The sequence below is a fragment of the Silene latifolia genome, chromosome 2 (genome assembly GCF_048544455.1).
Source record: "Silene latifolia isolate original U9 population chromosome 2, ASM4854445v1, whole genome shotgun sequence".
NCBI classification, from domain to species: Eukaryota; Viridiplantae; Streptophyta; class Magnoliopsida; order Caryophyllales; family Caryophyllaceae; genus Silene; species Silene latifolia.
The window spans coordinates 168,586,253-168,606,176 of NC_133527.1; the positions used below are offsets into that span (position 1 = coordinate 168,586,253).

Here is a 19,924-nt window from a genome sequence, read left to right on the forward strand (position 1 = left end):
AGTCCCTAAATCTTCAGGATCTAAGGAATCAGGAACAACGATGTTTGGAGGAGGTGAATCAGGCGCAGAGTCTTCAATCTCATCTTCTTGCTCATCTTCAGATAAACCATTACGATACCAATCAAGCTTACACATCAAACATTCATGACCGCATTTTTTATGTGAAGGATTCATTATTTATATTGTAAGAACACTGATAAATAGATCAGGAACAACGATTTATGATAGAAAGGTAATCAATATACAACACAACTTTAGGGTTTAATCAAGATATAAGATGGATTTTTTGTTTTACTGAGATGGGGATGAAGGAGGGAGGCGGCATTAGAGAGAGAGAGAAGAGAGATTTAGGGTTTGGAAGTCTCTAGATGAATGGAGATAATGATAGACGGATTGGGTAGGTGAATGGAGTAAATGGGATGATGGGAGTAAATGGGGTTGGGTTTGAATGATGGATTTTTTTGAATGGATTTGGGGGAGTATATGGGTTGGGTTAGGATAATTTGGAGGGAAGGGTTAGTGAAGGATGGAATGGATTAGGAATACTAATTGGGCCAGAAATAGATTAGGGTGGATTTTATTGGTAAAAGGAGGTGGGCCATTTAGTGGCATTTCTTGTAAATAGGATGGTGTGATAAGGACGAATAGGTCATTTTACTTTCTTTTTATAGTAAGTGGTAGAGTGAAGTTGAATGAATGATTATGGAAAGGTGGTAGAGTGGAGTTGAATGGAGGAAGTATCTATAAATACTATTAAAAGGCTACCCTAAAATGTTCAATTAAGTCTACGTAGACAATGCCACGTTGGATAAAAAAAGTCACGCAGACATTTGAAGCCCACCTCAGCCCCATAACCCAAATGCCACATACACATTCATACCCAATTACCTCGTCTCTTATCATCACTGTTCCTACCGACAACGACAACCCCCCTTTTTTCGCTCATTTTGTTAACCGGCATTAATTTATTATTACATGACATTAATTTAATTCATTTATCTATAAATTAATTTAGTTCACTTATCTATAATATTAAAAGATATTATCTATATTCTTAAATGATTTCTGTATATTAAATATATTGTTTTCCCAAATTTATGTAACCTTAGAAATTACATCAAAATTTCATAATTTATAGTTAATATTGACATTTTAATTGAAATTTTTGTGATAAAACATGTTAATAAAATTTATAATTTATAATTAAAATTGAAATTTTTATAATAAAATATGTTAATAAATTAATTAAAACTTATTAATTAAAACTCTTCATATTACTTACCACCCACCATTTTTATTAACATTTTTTCCTATTTAATTCATTTTTTTTAATTAAACACGAAAATAAATTGATTAAAACTCTTCATAATACTTAACACCCACCAAATTAATTAATTTTTTTTCTATTTAATCAATTTTTATAATATAATATGTTAATAAATTGATTAAAACTCTTTATATTACTTAACAGTTAACAACAATAATTTTCATTAATATTTTTTCCTATTTAATTCACCTCTTGAGTTTCTCGGCAATCAATTATCTAATTAAATAATATCACAAAATAAATTAAAAATAAAATTAAAATATTTGATTTTATGGTTGTATAATAGCTATAAAACCTATAATAGTTTATATCTATAAAATCTTATTAAAAGGCTAACAAAAAAATGTGACATTGCAAGTTTAATTGTGATGTGACAACTTTTAATGTGACATGGTAAAAAAAGTGATATGGATTACCAATTTAAGAAAATTAAAAAATATAAGGCAAAAAAAGTTAAAAAAATATAAGGGATAAACACACAAAAAAAAAAAAAAGAAAAAAAAAATTGTAAACCATTGATCTCCTCTCATAATTATTATTTATTTATTTACCTTATTTATTTAATAACCATTATTTCCTTTATTTAATGAAATGACCTTTTAACTTTCCCTTCATCATTACTATATATACTCCTATTTATGTACCATATTTTTTTATTTTTCTTTCATTCATAAAATTTTGAGAGAATTTGTAATAGAATTTTTCATATATATAACTATTATATTCACCCTAATTTTCAATTTTATTCAAAAAATAGCACCTAAAGTATACATAGAAAAGTAAACTAATTGTTTCATTTTTCATTTTTCTTATGTTTTGTATTAATTTGTTATTTTTTTTTTGTTTGTATTAATATTGCAGGAGAATGAATTTCCAACTTTATTCAAAAAATTGGTAGGTAAGGTATAGCTAAAGAACTAAATTAATTATTTCACTTTTTATTTTTATTATGTTTTGAATTAATTAGAATCTTATTAGTTACTTTTTTGCGTTTATATTAATATTGCAGGAGAATGAATTTTCAACTTTATTCAAAAAATTGGTAGGTAAACTATACAATGAGAACTAAATTAATTGTTGCACTTTTTATTTTTATTATGTTTTGAATTAATTAGAATTTTATTAGTTATTTTTTTTTGTGTGTTTGTATTAATATTATAAGAGGATGACATACTCACATATCAATAACAATGCACGAGATTCGAAATAATGGCTATGGATCTTCTTTACAGATTTTTTTCTTGGTTTTGATGACTCTTTCATTTTTGTCAGTTTTTCATTTTTCTACAATGGTGTATTAGAAATATCGAATGGTAGCAAATATCTTTAATAAGTTGTTGACATGTTGTTGCATTATTGTCCTTCACTTTTTCATACACTTTAGTCTCCTTTGTAACACTTATGTTTTATTTTTACTTTGTCAAACAGGTTACAAATCAAATTGTTTAGCCAAATTACGATACACATGTCAATTTGATCTTATCATAGTGTTATAATATGCATAAATAGTAATTAGTTAGAAAACGATTCTTATTCTCCAATTCATTGTTTCAATTCCAATGTGTAATAAGTTTTGCTCATCTTATACTAATAATAATAATTATTAGAGTTCACCTATAAAGTTTTGATCCTTACTTTACTCTCTTACTTTTTGTCCCATATCTAATCTTATATATACTACGGAGTATATTATTATAACACAAAATGTGATATTTTAAATATATGTAATCTTTCCTTGGAATTATTTGGAATAGTTGTTAAAGTTGCTCACATAAAAGTTCACGACCGTTTCTTTGCAAGACAAACATAGGGCCAAGTACTTTAAAATGCACCAAAACGACAATAAAAACAGTATCTTCATTCAAGCAATAAAGAGGCAAAATGCAATGTTTGTTGGTGAAAAAAACCATTCATATTCTATAATCTTTAAGCCGGTCAAAGCAATGGTTAAATAATAAAGAGATAATTGAAGAATCGCTAATTAAAGAGACAATTGAAGAACCATTAATTGAACAGGCAATTGAAGAATCATTAGCAACTCAAACGAGAAAATTGAGAGTCATTGATTTTCTTTCTATAAAATCTCATCAAAATACCAATTCATATTGTCTTATTTGATACCAGGTTGTCGAAACCAACATTACCCGTCCTTTGAAAACAAGGGACGACAATGGAGCGCAATTTCATGTTCCAATACTTCTATGGCGTCAAGATTGTCCATAAGACCAGAAGTACCCGAAAATTCAATTTGACGGATTGTGTCCTCACTTCAAAACAACCAAGCTATTCACATTTTGGTTTGCGTACCATCCAGAATCAAAAATTTGGTGTATTAAACTTTTGTTTTAAAATACCGTTCCCCCAGTCGTGTTTATTTATTTACTTTTTTTTTTTAATTATTTGTGAGTGGTTTTTTAATTAAAATTAGGGTTATTTAATGACAATAATCCAGCCTAAGTCTCCCCTTCCCCATTTAATCCAACCTATTGATTATCCCATATTAATCTGATCTTTACTACCATTTAACTTATTTTGATACGTTGGAAAGGCAACCTATTAAACAGGTCATCCTTAGAAATAAAAAATAAAAGAAATAAAAATAAAATCATTAAAACAACAACACTTCTACATCCTCTTCAACCTTCAATCTTCATCCCCTTCAAGCTTCAATCTTCATCCCGTCTCAGCCTTCACCAAACACTAAAAACCACATTCACGGAACCGCACCGCATGTCCACCACCACCACTAAACCGCATCACTTTAAGCCCACACCACCGAACCACCTAAAAATAACCGCATCCTCACCCAACCCTCCTCTCTCACCAGGTCACCACCCCCACAACCACTAATGCCCAACTGACGATGACCACTCCCTGCCGCCGACGGAGTTCTGACGACAACCCTGACACACCACAAAGACAACAACGGAAAACCACAGCCCTTGTTACGGACCCAGATCTCGTGGTGGTGGTTGTTGGTGTCGGTAGTATTGTCGTTATTGTGGTGGTTGTGGGTGGTGGTGATCATGATTTCGAGGAAGAAGTAAAACAGCCGCTAGAAATGGGTTCCGACGATAGTGTTACTTGCGAATATGATGCATCTGGTATTTTGTTAGATCTCCTTTTTTTTATTTTTTGGGTGGTTGCAGGTGTGGGGTTCGGGTGGTGATGTCAAATTTGTGTGGTGATGTCGAAATTGTGGGGATTTGTGATGTTTTGGGTGATGAAGGATAAGATTTATGAAGAAGAAAGGAGAAGCTTTGAAAAATAACAATGGAGAAATGAAGAAGGAAACAAAAAAAAAAAAAAAAAAGATGACCTCTTGGGCAACCGGTTCTAACAGGTCAAATATGGGACGAGATCAATGGAAGTTAAATGATAGGAAAGATAAGATTAATATGAGATAATCAATAGGTTGGATTAAATGGGGAAGGAGAGACTTAGGTTGGATTATTGTCATTAAATAACCCTTAAAATTAAACAAATGATTGAGAGGGGGACTACTCCATATAAATTATTCACAAATTAAACACTTAAACACAATCAATTATTAACGATCCCGTGATTTTCACGGGCTCCAAAACTAGTTATATATTAGAAGTTGTAGTGAGACTCCTTTTTACCTATAAATAGTGCCTAAAAAACAAATGTATACAAATAATTAGAACGAGTAAAGTACGAGTACTAATTTAGACCCCATAATCCCCCAAAATTGCTGTCATTACAAATCTTTCCGCTCATCACCACCATTTTTAAAACCAAATACCCTTCTAGTGAGAAAACCGGCCAACTCTCAACACCTGCAAAAATTATAGCACAGCAAACTCAAAAAAAATGCCGAAAAACAAAGAAGTAAGACAGATCCAAGAAAAAGAAAACCAAGTACAATTCCGAGTCGTATGCAACATTCACATCGTCGGCGGACTCATCGGCTCCAACGGCACCGTCATTAAATATCTCGAAGAATCCACCTCTTCCAAAATCAGCGTCAACGCCTTCGGACCCGCCGGCTCCGACCGGATTGTCCACGTCGTCGGAGACCACTCGCTGACTCGAACCATTCTCGTTGACGGCGTTAAAATTAAGGTGTCCCCGGCCCAGGATGCGCTGGTTAGGGTCTTCGACCGTATGCTAGAGGTCGATGCAGAGGAAGGAGGTGGAGGTGGAGTTGTTAAGTGTCGCCTTGTGGTGGGCCCGAGTATGGTGGGTGCTGTTTTTGGTAAAGCTGGTAAGAGGATTAATAACATTTGTCGGGAGACCAACGCTTATATTAAGGTTAGGCCACTAGCTTCGCCTCCGCCTGGTTCGTCTGATTCAGACCAATTGGTTCAGGTACCTCTTATTTCAATCAATTCTATACATTTTCAAAATTACCTTAATTTTATGAGTTGGTTAAAGTTCGTTTGTTTTGATGGGTACATTTTGATTATGCAGTGTTTACATTTGGATGGTCTTGTTTTTAAGTGTTGTTGACTTCTTCATGTTCTCAACTTGTTTGTCTTGAAGAAAAATTTCTTGTGTTTTTCGCGAGTACGGTCCTCTTTACTCTTAAAGGCTCAATTAAATGGATTACTCCGTATTATAAAGGTTTAAGTATAAGGATTACGGTTCACCCGATGGATACAAGAATTTTTTTATCTTGAATGGGTTTGTTTTTATGTGTTGTTGACTTGCTCACAAACTTGTTTGTCTTGAATTGGTTTCATGATGAGTAGGTGAAAGTTTTCGTGATCTAGGCTCACCTAAACTCACTTGAACCATTGTGAACATTTCTATATTTTTATGATATCCCCTAATATTTACTCCTCTATTGATCATTTCTTCGAATCAACGGTCCGATAACTTATGTGAGAGTTCATTCAAGCCTATCGCCGGAGATGGGTTCTTCCCAAAGCCTATCTCCGGCGATACATCACATCTCGTCCCTTGAAATTCCTCATTATGCATCTTGTTCTTCCACCGCGGTTCCTTTTCCCTTCTTCTCCGTTCTTTGGGTGGGGGGTCGTTTATTTGTCGGGACCTCGATCTGGCTCTCACCCTATCTTATTTTGCTCTTTTCCCCAGTTTTTTCTCTCCGGTTTTACTTGCCGGAGGTGGGGCTGCCGTGGTTCGGTTTCTTTATGGATCTCCTTCTCTGTTTCCTTTCCCTCCGTCTGTCTTGTCATCCGTGTCCTTGCATGTTTTGTGGGTGTTTCCCCCTTGTCGTTCCGTCCCTCCGTTACCTTGTCTGTCGCCGTTTCTTTTTCCAACCTGAGGTGATTCCCCCATTCCCCCCACCTTTGGTTTAGTGTTTTGTCTGTGTCCGATGCGTCCTGTTTGTCGTTGTGGTTGTGATTTGGGTTTGATATGGTGATCCCCCCCATTCCCCCCACCTATCGTCCCGTTTCATTTTTCACTGTTCTTTGTCGGTGTCGCCCGTTGTTTGGTTTGTTTGCATGTTAAGCGGTGGTCCTGGGAGGTGTTGTTGGTGAATCGGGTGTTGCATGCATGTGTTATGACAGTTGTGGTTCGGGTCTTTGGAACTTAAGCTTTTGGAGATCTTGTTTTACTTCGTGTGGATGTTTATGGTGTTGGGTCCTTTTCTGGTCTTCCTGGTGGTAGTCGGGTCCTTTTTTCTTTTCGGCTTGCTGTGTCTTGGTGTTGTTGTTTTGAGTTAGGTTTCTGGTGGATTGGTTGGTTTGGTGGTGGTGGTTCTGTTAGTGTGTCTGCATGTTTGATGGGGCTTTCTTTGTTTGAGATGTGCGGGGTAGGGTGAAGTCGGGGTCTGGCAATGTTGTTGGTTGGTCTGGACGCGGTGGTCTTTTTCTCCGTATAATGTTTCTTCTTGGTTTCGTTTGCTTTTTATTTTTTCAAATAATAACCTCCTATAGGTTTATCTTAGTGGTTCATTCATGGATGTTTGAGGTGTCCTGTCCTCTTATCCATGGGTTGTCTCTTTTAGTTAATTTGCTTTTAGTCATAATAAGTTTCAATTATGAGACTCTAGTGGAAGATTTATGTCCTGTCTGGGTTGGATTCGTTACAAGACGATGCTTGGTAGCAAAAATGGACAGAAGATTGGTTGACGGGCGTCTTTTGATATGGTCTTTGTGCTCGCTGTATGTTTTGGTTTGTTGGCGTATGTGTGACTGTAGAGTTCCATCACCAAGGTGTAGGAGTTCATTCTCCACCGGATGTAGGCTGTTTCAATGGTCTACAATCCACCTTTCCTTTCTACGCTCTTGTGGCGTAAGTACACCTGGTCTTTGCCTCTCCGCAACTCACATGTATCGGCGACATTCTGAAGATGCTAGATGTGTGCAAGATGTTGACAACGATGACTGCAACTTGTATTTCGTACTCCATCAACCTGACTATTCTATCCGACATTATCCTTCTCTAATGTTTAATGTAGTCTTTAGTTTTGGCTTTATATCGCTAGATTTGCTACTCGGGCTTCTAGCGTTATTTAGTCAAGTAGCTTGTTACGTTATGTAATTTTAGGAATGCTATAAGCCTTCCTTTTTCACTCTGACAAAAACAAAAAAAAAAAAAAAAAAAAAAAAAAAAAAAAAAAAAAAAAAAGCTTATGAACTCTTGGCTACATCTGTTTTTGATAAAGCCTTTTGAGTAGCGGTTGTGAGAATTTTTATCTCTTGTACTTACCTAAGAGCATCCACAATGGTAAGCTAGTTGCTACTAGCTTACCTTTGCCACATAAGATTTTCAAGCTACAACATTTTTAGGCTAGAAACTACTACAATGGTAAGCTACTAGTATTGTGGCTTAGATGGGCCCATATGTCAACTACCTTTCATATCACCCATTTATTTATTAAAAATTCTATTTCCACATGTATTATTTTAGTAGGTAGATTTTTTTTGTAGGACCATTTAAGCTACTAGCTCCATGGAGCTAGTAGCTCAATTTAAGCTAGTTCAATGGAAGTGCTCCAATGGTCAAGCAAGTAGCTTGAATTTTTTTTATTTGCAAGCAAGTCCTTTTGGGAAACCATTGGAGATGCTCTAAGTAACTCCCCTGCTTGATTATCCTTAAAAGAGTTAAAAGTTTTCATCAATTGATCTTACAATATTTGTGAAAACTCTAGCATTTTCTTGGGTTAAGAGCTTATAATGCTCATGGAAGTCATATCTCAAGGCATCTCTAATCTCTATCAACATTGAAAGATCCTACGTATTTCTTATGTAGTTTACGTAGATAACGTTTAATTCACATTATCTATGTCATCTACCACGCTTCTAGCATGTTCAGATTCTCCATGTATATTAGGAATTCATCATTAGGAGTAGACCTAGAACGAGGGTTGTCCAAGTTCCTTTCATGGGTAGTCTCCAATGAATCACTGCTAGATACTATTTATAAGGATGTATTTTCAGCATTGGTAAAGCCTTGCTCTTTATAGTGATTGCCCGTCGATCTAGTTAAGTACTTATATACAATTCCCACTTTCTAATGATATTTAAAATGTTAGATTAATTATACCAATCATTCCACTATGGTCGCCACTTTTTGTGTGGAGTCAAGCACAGTACCACCCTGGGACTGGGATTGGGGTTGTAACTCCCTCCTATAATTTGTGATCTACCTTTAAGTGGAAAGGTTCAAGCAGAGTTGTAGATGCTTGATATGATTCTTACCATGCTAAATTACTTATACTCCGTATAATTTAGCGTTAAAGGATGAGTAATATGATTCTTATAGTCTAGAATAATCGACAATTCAAAATTTGAATTGTAATGTTACCCACCTATTGTAGTTGGGTATGATTTTTATAGTGTAAACACATGAATCTTCAAAAATACAATGTTAACAAAGTTTTCATAAGAGTACTTGTGAATGCTAAATTACAAATTAAGGGATAGATGGCTAATTACTATCGTTGAATGAAGGATTCACCGTGCTAAATCTACCCTAAGATAGATTAAAATCTAAAATATATATATAAAATTAAAGATCTAAAGATAAACTCATTTGTAGTTGTTTGTGTTGTCTTTTTCTCTTGGTCAATCCTTATATATGCATTTTTCATTGATTCCTTTAGTCGGAGTAGTTTAGAGGTGATCAAATGGCCCAAGCCCATTGGCCCGGCCCAGCCCAGCCCGCTTTTTTGAAGGGCTTGGGCCTTTTATTTTAGCCCAAAAAAGCCCATGGTCCGGCCCAAAAAAGCCCAATGTACTTTTGGGCCGGGTTTGGGCCAAGCATTTGGCCCAACTTTTGGCCCGGCCCGGCCCATATTTATTAATTAAAGAATATTTTTCTTATAAAATTTGTTTAAGTAGCGTAAATTTTATATATAATTCCTTATAAACTCATGTATATATTTATTGAGATTTAAAAGCGATGTTCACGTAACATAATCATATCTACTAGATATGATTAAGCATTATAATGTGTCGATGATTGTCTTTTATTCTATTTTTGGAGATTAATTCATATGTATTTCATCATACTTTGTACGATTTTTTATACTAAGTGCACATTTAAAGTACAAGTTGAAGGTATTATATTACTTATCTCGTTCGGTAAGTCGTAAATTTTAGGGCCCGAAAAGCCCATATAGGCCCAAAAGCCCGATTTAGCCCATAAGGGCCGGGCTTGGGCTTGCTAAATAGGCCCTCTCATTTGGCCCGGTCCGGCCCAACCCGCACATGTGGGCCATTTTTATCATCCCGGTCCGGCCCAAGCCCGCATAGGCCCGGCCCATGATCAGCTCTAGAGTAGTTAAATAACCGCTAGTAACTCCCTTATTCTTCTCGACCTCTCGTGAGTGTGACTCTTCTGGCCTTTTGTTCTCTCCTTTTTCGCTAAACACTTGACTAGGCCCAATATTCATTCTTAGATAACAGGCCCAATTATCTTTTAGTAATAAATTTACCCTAACTAAATTAAGCGCCAACCGTACTTGAACTATATACTCATTAACTCATACCGTTTTCTCTAATCATCACCTCCAACTACAAGTGAGTGGGTCTTTACAAGTTACAATCTTTGATTCCTCTGAAAATGCTGAGAAAGATCCAAGAAAGAGAAACCCAAGTACAATTCCGACTCATATGCAACACCCACATCGTCGGCGGACTCATCGGCCCCAAAGGCACCATCATTGACTCACTCCGACAAGCCACTTCTTCCAAAATCTCCGTCAACGTCGCTGGACCCACCGCCCTCGACCGTATTGTCTGCGTCATTGGGGACCACTCACTCACCCGAACCATCCTCGTCCACGGCGCCCAAGTTAAGGTCTCCCCGGCCCAGGATGCGCTCGTTAGGGTCTTCGACCGTATGCTCGAGGTCGAACAAGAAGAAAAACAAGGAGGTGGCTGTGGTGGTGGTGGTGGAGGAGAAGTTGTTAAGTGTCGGCTTGTCGTGGGCCCGGGTATGGCGGGTGCTGTTTTTGGTAGAGGTGGTCACAGGATTAATAAGGTTTGTCGGGAGACCAACGCTTATATTAAGATTTGGCCACTAGCTTCGCCTCCGCCTGGTTCGTCTCATTCAGACGAATTGGTTCAGGTATGTCTAATTTCAATGAATTGTATACATTTTTCAAAATTCCCGCTATTTTATGAATTGCGGCAAGTTAAAGTTTGTTTCTTTTGATGCCTACATTTTGATTATGACAGCTTTTACATTTGGGTGGTCTTGTTTTGATATTGTCAAACTCGCTAGTTATTCCATTGCTGAAAATACAAGTCCGGGATTTTGAGACGGAACTTGGTTTCTATTTCCGAGCATAGGAGAAATTGGTTAGCTACTTCTGCCAAGTATGTAGTACTCTGATAGAATATGACTAACACTGACATTTTATCGGTTTAGGTTCTGTGCATACATGGAGTCTAGTGGGTGCCTACTGCCTCAAGGGCCCCCTCAGATTGTGGGATGAAGGTGGGAGTCTAGTGGGTGGTGTCTCAACTTTAGGGTGTTTTCTAATGACCCAAAATGGAAATTATGTCAGGAATTGTCAATTGTATTTAGTGTTTGCTACTTTGTAGTCAATTTAGTGAATAGTGAGTCATTGGATCCACTGAAAGCGGAGTTAATTCGTCCACATTCTCATTATTTCCTCTTAGTTTTGTAATTATTTGTTGTAGAAATTAAACACGAGAAGGATTTCCGTCATGATGCCTATGGGTATGAGTTATGACCATATAATCCTTCGAACCTTCATCTTCTTTGATAATTCTACACAATACAACAACATTAACCCGGTGCCTCAATGGCTCCCACAAATTGCGGATTAAGGATGGTTCGATGTACGCAGTCTTACTCTTGTGTTAGCAACACAAAGAGGCTGTTTCCGAATCTTGCATTGGGTCATTCGGAAACAACCGCTAGGGTTATTATGATTGAGCAACTCTAGGGTTAAGGTAAATTAGGGGTAAAGTCATAGTCAACCTAAATATTTGTAGTATACATACACTGAATGTGATGGTCGGAACATTTCAGCCTTTCAATCGTTAGTTTTATGCTTATATTTAAGTGTTGTTTATGGTCATTGCTTTTGCTCATAAGAAAACTTATTGTGATTATTGCTCTCTATATTTTATCGAATGTATCTTGCTGCGTGACCAAGGCTAGAGATTTCCAAAATACCAGGTATACAAATCTGCGTTCTTCCCTGTGTCTAATAGGTGATCCCTCACTACGAGTGATCTATAGAGTTTGCATTCTTGCTACAAGAAATGCTAATGATGTGCTTCATGTTCAGAATAAGACTACAACAGTGTGACACTATATTTTTTCTATAAACTGGGGAGATGTGTGGTTGTATACTTTACAACAACAACATTACCCCGATGTTTCAACGACTTCCACAAATTGTGGGGTAAGGTTTGGTCGAATGTACGCAGCTTTACCCTTGTGTTAACAGCAAAGAGTCTGTTTTCAGATAACCCAAGTTGAAAGTTGCATTGAGAAGTGCATCAAATGACTACTAGGAGTACTTCACCATAGAAAGAAGAGTGGCCACTTTAGCGGGTCACTTTGCTGTGTTCCATCGTAATCCAGAATCAAAGAGTAATGAGTTTTTAGCTCCATTAGAAATTGAAATATATGGTTGTATGCGTTAGTTTATCCTATTTAAAATCTTCACTTCTGTAGATCACTGGTGGCAGTATACCTGTGAAGAAAGCACTGGTGGTTATTTCACGATTTCTTCAGCAGAAAGCAATAGAAATCCAAAGAGGAGCTCCTGAAGCAACATCCTCTCAGTTTCTGGACCGAAGCATGAAAATGGACACACGCAATGCACATGTGGACAATACCGCTAATGGAGGAGTAGTAGCTAAAGTGGTCTTCAAGCTTATATGTCCCTATCACTCAGCTGGTGGTGTAATAGGATATAAAGGAAAAAAAGTAAAGATGATCGAGGAAGAGACTAAAGCTGCTATATTCTTTTCTGCTGCTGATACTGGCTGTGAGCGTGTTGTCACCATATCCGCTTTTGAGGTATGATTTTGTCCCGGGCTTTTAAAATTTCCTAGGTAACTAGTTTAATGTGGCAAAATGAGTTTGTTAGTTTTGCCTTTTCAAGAATCTCCCTCCCAATATTGTCCATTTCTCCTGTTGTGATTTATTGCATAAAAAATGGCCCGTTCTATATCTATCGAAATTAAGGTGTGACCTTGTACTATCCCCACACAAGTAACAAAAGAGGTGATACCTTTACTCTTAAATTCTTTTGACTTATGGGTAATATTGCTATTTTATCTGTAAAGTAAAAGATAACATTAGTCAAAAGGGTACATTATAAAAGTGTTGGATACTAAAAAAATGGTTATTTTTTAATTAGTAAATCTACTACGTTAGAAATTTCATCCAACCCATATATCATGCGAAACTTATCACTATAACTTATCCGTTCATCTCGGATTCTCGGTGCATCAAGTTACTATTATAAAATTTTTATCCAACATTCCAACCCATTCGTCACCCACAAAACTTATCACCTCCAACCCATCTATATGTCACCCGCGGATGAAACGCGTGATCAAGTGATAGACAAGGGATAACTAGTTATGTTTCTGAAAAGGTAAAAAAAAAAAAAAAAAAAACTATTTACCTAAAAATATAAAGCGAACTAGTTTGTTAACTGGTTGACTAGTGAGTATTTTAATTAAATATTTGTTTAGAAGGTGTGAAAAATGGAGTAATATAGTAGTGAGTTTTGCTTTATTAGGTTTAGAAGGTGTGAAAAATGGAGTATACTCCCTCTGTCCCGATCACTTGTTGTCCTATTCTATTTTTGGGTGTCTCGGTCAATTGTTGTCCTTTCTATTTGAAGAATGAATTTGATGAGCAATTTAATCATTCACGCTCAATTTGGTCCATTTGTCATTTAGTAATTGGCCCCCTCCTCTTTCCTTGGTCTTTGTGCCAAAACCAAAGGACAATATTGACCGGGATGGAGGGAGTATATCTTAATTAGGGAAGAATATCAGGATGAGGACTTGGATGAAGCATTTTTAGTTAACCCACCGACCACCATTCATCTGTCATTCTTTTAGTTCGGGTTTCCTTTCATCCATTTTGATCGGTTGGATGGGTGTTTTTTTCCCCGTGTCATCCCTATTTATGCGCCTCTGGTACTTAAATGATATCTTGTTTTTGACACCTGAAGAACAGGGAATCACAATACTCTATTGCACAAAATGCTACTGTTCGCGTTTTTAATGAATTGGTCTCATCAGAGGAGGGTAATACAGTGACCGCAAGACTATTAATCCCCCCATATCAAGCTGATTGGCTTAGTGATGGAGAGGTCTCAGTCATGTCAACTATACATAATGCCAATAGCGCTACCTTAAAAGTTGTGAAACTTGATAATTTGCCTGCCGGTGCCACTGTTGATGAGAAAGTCCTCCAGGTGAGTTTTGGGAGTTGTTGACTATTACTTTTTTTTTTTTTACCTTTTCCAAGTTCCAATTGACTTGACGAGGTTCAGATAGTTGACTTTATTGAAATTTAGATGATTGTTAATTGTTATATCTGCTTGCAGATAGATGGTGATTATCCTAATGTACAAATTGCGCTGTTTCAAGTTACTTGGGTATTGAGAGAGAGAGTTTTCAATGCATCTTTGCCGAAAGACAGTTTGCCTCTTCTCCCACATAATCTCTTTAATAAGCTTTCTCAAGGGAACAAGATTTCTTCAGTAACAAGCAAGATGCACGAGTGCAAGGTTTCTACGAACACTAATGGTTCTATACCACCTATGCTCCCCCATTCGCAGGTTACTGTATTTTCTTTTTTCTTTTTTTTTTCTTTTTTCTTTTGTTCATGTTGTGGTTGGTTATTGTTTCTGCCATGGGTGTTAAGTAGAGTATTTTTACAGTTTTCTGCTGGATCCAGCTTGACGACAAGAACGGGTAGTGCTGGCAATTCAGCAACTGTTAATGATGGTTTTGATTTTGGCAGGTCAGCTCAGTCATATCAATATATGTTTCTTGGTGTTCAAATTTCTTTATATTCTTGTGTTTGTGCTATTCGGTTGGGATTTCACTTCTTTTTATATCACGAATGATGCGTATATCCTTAGGCTGAAAAGGCTTTATGGTTCTTTTGCCTCCTCTGCAATCTTCCAGCATTACCCTCACAAAAATTTCTGCATTTTGTCTCTAAGTCTAAGTTTTCCATATTCTTGCAGCCCAAAAGATGGGGCCTTCAATTTCCGCCCATGTTAGATCTTGGCCGAAAGCCTAGTTGTATATATTGGCTGCAAGTTCCCACATTCACCGCTAGCTCATCACTAAATGTGTTACTTTACAAGACCCGATCTGAATAACTTGCCTAGACCTAAAAAGAACAACTCGATTTAGATTCGGATCCGAAATGATTGATTTGAGACAAAAACCGTTATAGCCACTGCTTGATATCGGCATCACATGTAACTAATGATCCAAAAACAACCAAAACTCGGCTTGTATGACTCATTTGCCAAGTCTATGGCTAAATGCTATAGACATAATCCATGGTTTGCTGGTGAAAAAGTGATGAATTGTGGAAAGATAGTTTTATCATTTCAGAAAATTTACGTGGTACCTACTACCTATGAGGTTTGCCACGTTGCACATGGTATCACTTAGAAGTTAGAACCCAAAAGCTTTGTTTGACCATATCTCTTCGCCACAAGTTTAGAATGCGGCAATTTTGTTCTAATCAATTGTCTTTACGAGAATCACTATATGGAAAAAAATAATTTGTTGCATTTTCTGGATTTGTAAACACGAGTCAAAGTTTTATGATTCAAAAAGAGGGGGGCCCACGTGTGATTGAGTGAAGTGGCAAACCTCAGAGATCTCACTTTCTGTTTTTCCGTTTTTGTTTCAATGTCATTGATGTTCTCGCTGAAAGATATGTTGACTTGTCTGATCGCGTGTGCAGTGGCAAGAAATCTTTTACAGTGACCAATACAAAAGTGGAGATTGCAGTTCGTAAAGACGTGTTTAGTGCCGTCTTTGGTGAAGATGGTAGCAATTTACATCGTCTACGAGTGGTAATAATCTAATCTACTGTATCATTTAGGGCTCCTTGGGAAGGAGGTAACTGTCACTAGATTTATAGAGCTTAGATGAACTGAAAAATGGAGGAAAGTGTAATAGTTGCTCTAATAATGGAGTCTTTATTAGTAATGTATTGCCTCCATGTGAGGTAATGATTCCTCCCTCACCTCACCTTTCCACCGTCCACAACCACCACGAACCACCAATCTCCTCCTATTTCCTCTTGTTTTAGGCTTTATTACTCAGGGTAATAATTACCTTAATCCCAAGCAAGTCCTTGAAATAACTTTGCTTCTTATTAGGTAGGTAACAATATGAATTTTTTGATCAGATATCAAACGCAAAAGTAGAAGTGCGGGATCCTAGCTCAACCGGAAATGACGGAATGGTGATTATTTCCGGGACACGTGATCAGACCTTGGTTGCTCAGAGCCTTCTACAAGCCTTTCTAATGTCTGCTTAAACTTCTTCTCCTCCTCCTCAGATTCTGTAGATATTAGAGTGGAGGGAGTGTCTGATGATTGCGGGATGTCCGTTGTGCTTAGTTTTTCCACGGGAAAATGTGATATGAGGTTCTTTTTTGTGTAGTATTTGCGATTACTACTAGGCAAGTTACTATCCTTCTGTGCTCAATTATGGCTGTTTTTTGTTGGGTCAAATGAGGAGGCACTAATATGTAGTGGTAGTAGTATCTCATTTCCCGTCATTCAAGTAGTAGTATTTAATATCGAAGTCCGTTTTGCGGCCATCCATCCAAATCTGCCTCAAAGCCCTTTAGTTTCTCTATAAATAGACCCTATTATATAGAGGAGTAATTTAAACAGATTTAATTAATGTGGTCTCTCCAAAGAATGTAACACTCTCAATTTCCCTCCAAAATGAACTCTTGTTGAGTGCGTCCTAAACATCTAACCAATCCCGAAAAAGTTGGGTAATTTCCCTCCTCACGTAAATTTATGAAAGGGTTTTCTGAAGGAATATATCATGAGAAATGTAAGAATCAACTCATTTATTCCATATTTAGTGAAATATTCCTTAAATTCTTTCTTTATTTAGCCTCTTAATATGTTTTTTTTTTTTTTTTTTTTCCTTAAATTCTTTCTTTATTTAGCCTCTTAATATGTTTTTTTTTTTTTTTTTTTTGGTGTTGACCAGGAGTATCCCCTACCGACGGTGGGCAATCTCCTTCGAGAGTCGAAAGCAATTTAATGGGTTGACCCTCCCAAGTTTGGCTTTTTCATTCGCAAGAGTCAAGAATCGAACCCCTGACCACTTGTTTAAGAGATGAGAGCCTTACCACTCACACAAACCCAACTTTGGTGCCTCTTAATATGTAACCAATCCGAAAAAAAGGCACTCGTTAGAAAAAATCCTAAATAATTTTATCTAAGAGGATCATAATCTATAAAATAAGATACACCAAAAAAAATCAAAAATAGTCAAAAAAAAAAGTATACTCAACCTAACCCTCTTATAAAGCCGATAAATTTAGAGGGGAAAGTGCACTAAATACACTATACGTAATACGTCGTGTTTGGATTAAATTTCAATTTTCAGTGGAATTCAAATGTCATGTACTCAAGAGGACTAGTGTACTTACTCCGTACAAATTTTAAACACATCACCGTTAATTGTAGGAATAAAGTGGGCTAGTTTTGCTTCTCTATGTGAAATTAAAATATTTGAATCTACAATGAAAATTTGGAATTTTTGTGATATTTTTAAATTTTAATTAGTATATACGTATAAGATTAAGATTTACAGTCTAACATACCCAGGCCACTGGCCATCATCATAATACAACCGAGTTCGTTCAGTTTATTTCACTAATAACATATCTAATGACTAAAAAATGAATTAAATCAGATGTTTTAAAAGAAGTCATGTATACATGAGACTCTTGAGGATAACGTTAGTGGGTGATACCAAATTACAATATCACTACAGTTATTTTCAATATCACCTGGTGGCACGTTCATATTTCCCTAATAAATTGTACAGAAAGTACCCCTTACTTCGAAAACATAAATTGTTAGATACATTTGAATCATAGGAGTAGAGAGAAAGTTAAAAGGGTATTATGCGATAAATGATCAAATTAGGGGTCTAAGGGGTACCATAAAAATTGTTCAAATAGCTCCTAGTTACTACAGAGGTTAAAAGATCAAAACCTCAGTTAGAATTTTCTGTTCTCTTTTCATGTCCCATTTTATATCTCATAATTAATGTGTTAGAAGTTTAAAGTAACGGAACACCTACTCTGTAGTAATTTATTAACATAACATAAGCTCGTATTCAAAGTAATAACTCCGCTCATTTATAGAACGATGACAATTTAAATGTTACTAAAATTAGATAAGATTGTGCCCAAAAAATTTAGATAAGACCATTTTTCATATTGTACACCTCATATTATGATGACTCCTTTGACACTCAATCGACAAGTAACTTAATTTTGTTCCTGGACAAATGAGCAGGCCCAGGCCCATTGTTCCTCAGAAACTCCTCTAATTTGTCAAAATACTGGGTTTGTAAGCCTATATCAGCAACTACTCGACTCATTTTCACAACCTCTGCTCTATATATACTACCGGCTTCATCCTCGACTACCAATCTCACTAACTCCGCTACTGACCGTCTATTAATCGACCCATCGTTTTCAGCCTTCTCTATTTCAACACCAATCTGCTTCTCCTTCAGGATTCTGGCATTTAACACCTGGTCTAACACAAATGGTAGCATTATCAGCGGCCTTCCGAACTGAACCCCTTCAATTACCGAACTACAACCACAGTGCGTCAAAAACGCTCCTACTGAATCATGTGCCAGTATCCTGCTTTGCGGAGCCCATTTAGTCCAAACCAACCCGCGTCCCTGGATACGCTCCTGGAACCCGTCTGGTATTTCCACTGAGCTACCTTCTGCTCTCCTTAAGGCCCAGAAGAAGGACAACCCGGATAGCTCTAGACCGAAGGCTAACTCAGTGATTTGATCTTGCCTCGGTGATACCTTGATAAGATTAGGAGATACATATTTTTCATAAATTGTCTTGAAATGAAAAGTGAATACAAAAATTAACTTATTTACAACGGTTTTTCTAACGTGTACTCTAATCTTGAGAATCTTTCCTTATATGGCTTCTTAATGAGTGCCCTTAGGGCACACGTTAGAAAAACGGTTGTATTTACAATACGAGTAAGCTCTCTACCTTTACCAAAACTAGGAAACACGATGCTGTTACATTTTTTCAACTTACCTCACTTCCCAAGGCCACGTACAGTACTGATCTTTCTCTGTGCTTGTCTAGCCATCCTTTTATTGTCTGCCATGTGTCGCTGTCATGGTCGTCATCATGGGAAACCGGCATCAAACCTGTAGGGACAACAGGCTTCTTCTGAAGCGTTTCAAGCAGTTGCAAAGACTCGGCTTCCAACTCCACGCATCCACGTATCAGGATTACGTCAGTGTTTTTGATTGAAGCTCCTGTTTCCTCTGAAACTTCATCGATGTTTCCAAGACTCTTTTTTGCCTGACGGAGACGACAAAGGAGATTGTCGTCTATATCATCACCACCAATGCATGGACGATTATTAAAAAAGCCTTCTTCATCGAGACTGTCAAGTGGTGACGCAACTACTGAAATCGTCCATGCATTGGTGGTGATAAAGAAGGCTTTTTTAATCCCAAATCTATCTGCAATCGAACCAATCCATGGGTTTAAGTCATGTACAATCCAATCAACCCGAGAAGAATCTTCTAAAAACCTGAATACGTGTTCTTGAAGACCACGGTAAGCTTTTCGAAGGAGAGGGATCTTGCCGGAGGGTGTATCTGTGGTGGCTGCAGCCGTTGGCGGTAAGCCTGGCACGAGGGGAAGCGGGAGAGGGACGAGAGTCAGTTGGGGGAGAAGATTGTGAGGGATTTTCGGGAGACGCTGGAGGTTACGAGAAGCAGAAAGAAAGGAAATATGATGTCCCTTTGAAGCCAAGTATTTTGAGAGGTGGAAAAAGGGGAGCAAGTGACCAAATGCCAACCATGGAAACATAACAATGTGTAACATTTTCGTGTTTTCGGACGCCATTGATGCAAATTTGCAGAG

General features: G+C 37.0%; 2 protein-coding genes across 3 annotated transcripts; one reads left to right on the forward strand and one right to left on the reverse strand.

Moving 5' to 3' along the window:
• The first annotated feature begins 5,066 nt into the window (after positions 1 to 5,066).
• Positions 5,067 to 16,484, forward strand: LOC141643324 (KH domain-containing protein HEN4-like). 2 transcript variants are annotated; one of them, XM_074452436.1, is made up of 8 exons: positions 5,549 to 5,659; positions 10,289 to 10,837; positions 12,425 to 12,772; positions 13,944 to 14,189; positions 14,322 to 14,555; positions 14,658 to 14,740; positions 15,707 to 15,818; positions 16,157 to 16,484. In XM_074452436.1, exons 2-8 carry the CDS (start codon positions 10,331 to 10,333, stop codon positions 16,286 to 16,288), a joined length of 1,662 nt encoding a protein of 553 aa, XP_074308537.1. In that variant the 5' UTR covers positions 5,549 to 5,659; positions 10,289 to 10,330; the 3' UTR covers positions 16,289 to 16,484. The 2 variants fall into 2 exon arrangements, with proteins under 2 accessions (XP_074308538.1, XP_074308537.1); XM_074452437.1 differs by lacking the exon at positions 10,289 to 10,837 and having other exon boundaries at positions 5,067 to 5,659.
• A 1,774-nt stretch (positions 16,485 to 18,258) lies between these two features.
• On the reverse strand, positions 18,259 to 19,906 carry LOC141641601 (UDP-glycosyltransferase 91D1-like). The gene is made up of 2 exons (XM_074450257.1): positions 19,082 to 19,906; positions 18,259 to 18,873 (listed from the first exon to the last, which is right to left on the reverse strand). The coding sequence occupies exons 1-2, from the start codon at positions 19,904 to 19,906 to the stop codon at positions 18,259 to 18,261; spliced, it is 1,440 nt and encodes a 479-aa protein (XP_074306358.1).
• Positions 19,907 to 19,924: the final 18 nt, after the last annotated feature.

Excerpts from the sequence above, each read along its gene's own strand:
- LOC141641601 (XM_074450257.1), bottom strand. The coding sequence starts at position 19,906 with ATGGCGTCCGAAAACACGAAAATGTTACACATTGTTATGTTTCCATGG. Across the intron at positions 18,874-19,081 it reads ACGTGGCCTTGGGAAGTGAG|ACAATTTATGAAAAATATGT; the intron begins GTAAGTTGAAAA and ends TTTCATTTCAAG.
- LOC141643324 (XM_074452436.1), top strand. The coding sequence starts at position 10,331 with ATGCTGAGAAAGATCCAAGAAAGAGAAACCCAAGTACAATTCCGACTC. Across the intron at positions 14,190-14,321 it reads TTGATGAGAAAGTCCTCCAG|ATAGATGGTGATTATCCTAA; the intron begins GTGAGTTTTGGG and ends ATCTGCTTGCAG. Across the intron at positions 15,819-16,156 it reads ATTTACATCGTCTACGAGTG|ATATCAAACGCAAAAGTAGA; the intron begins GTAATAATCTAA and ends TTTTTTGATCAG.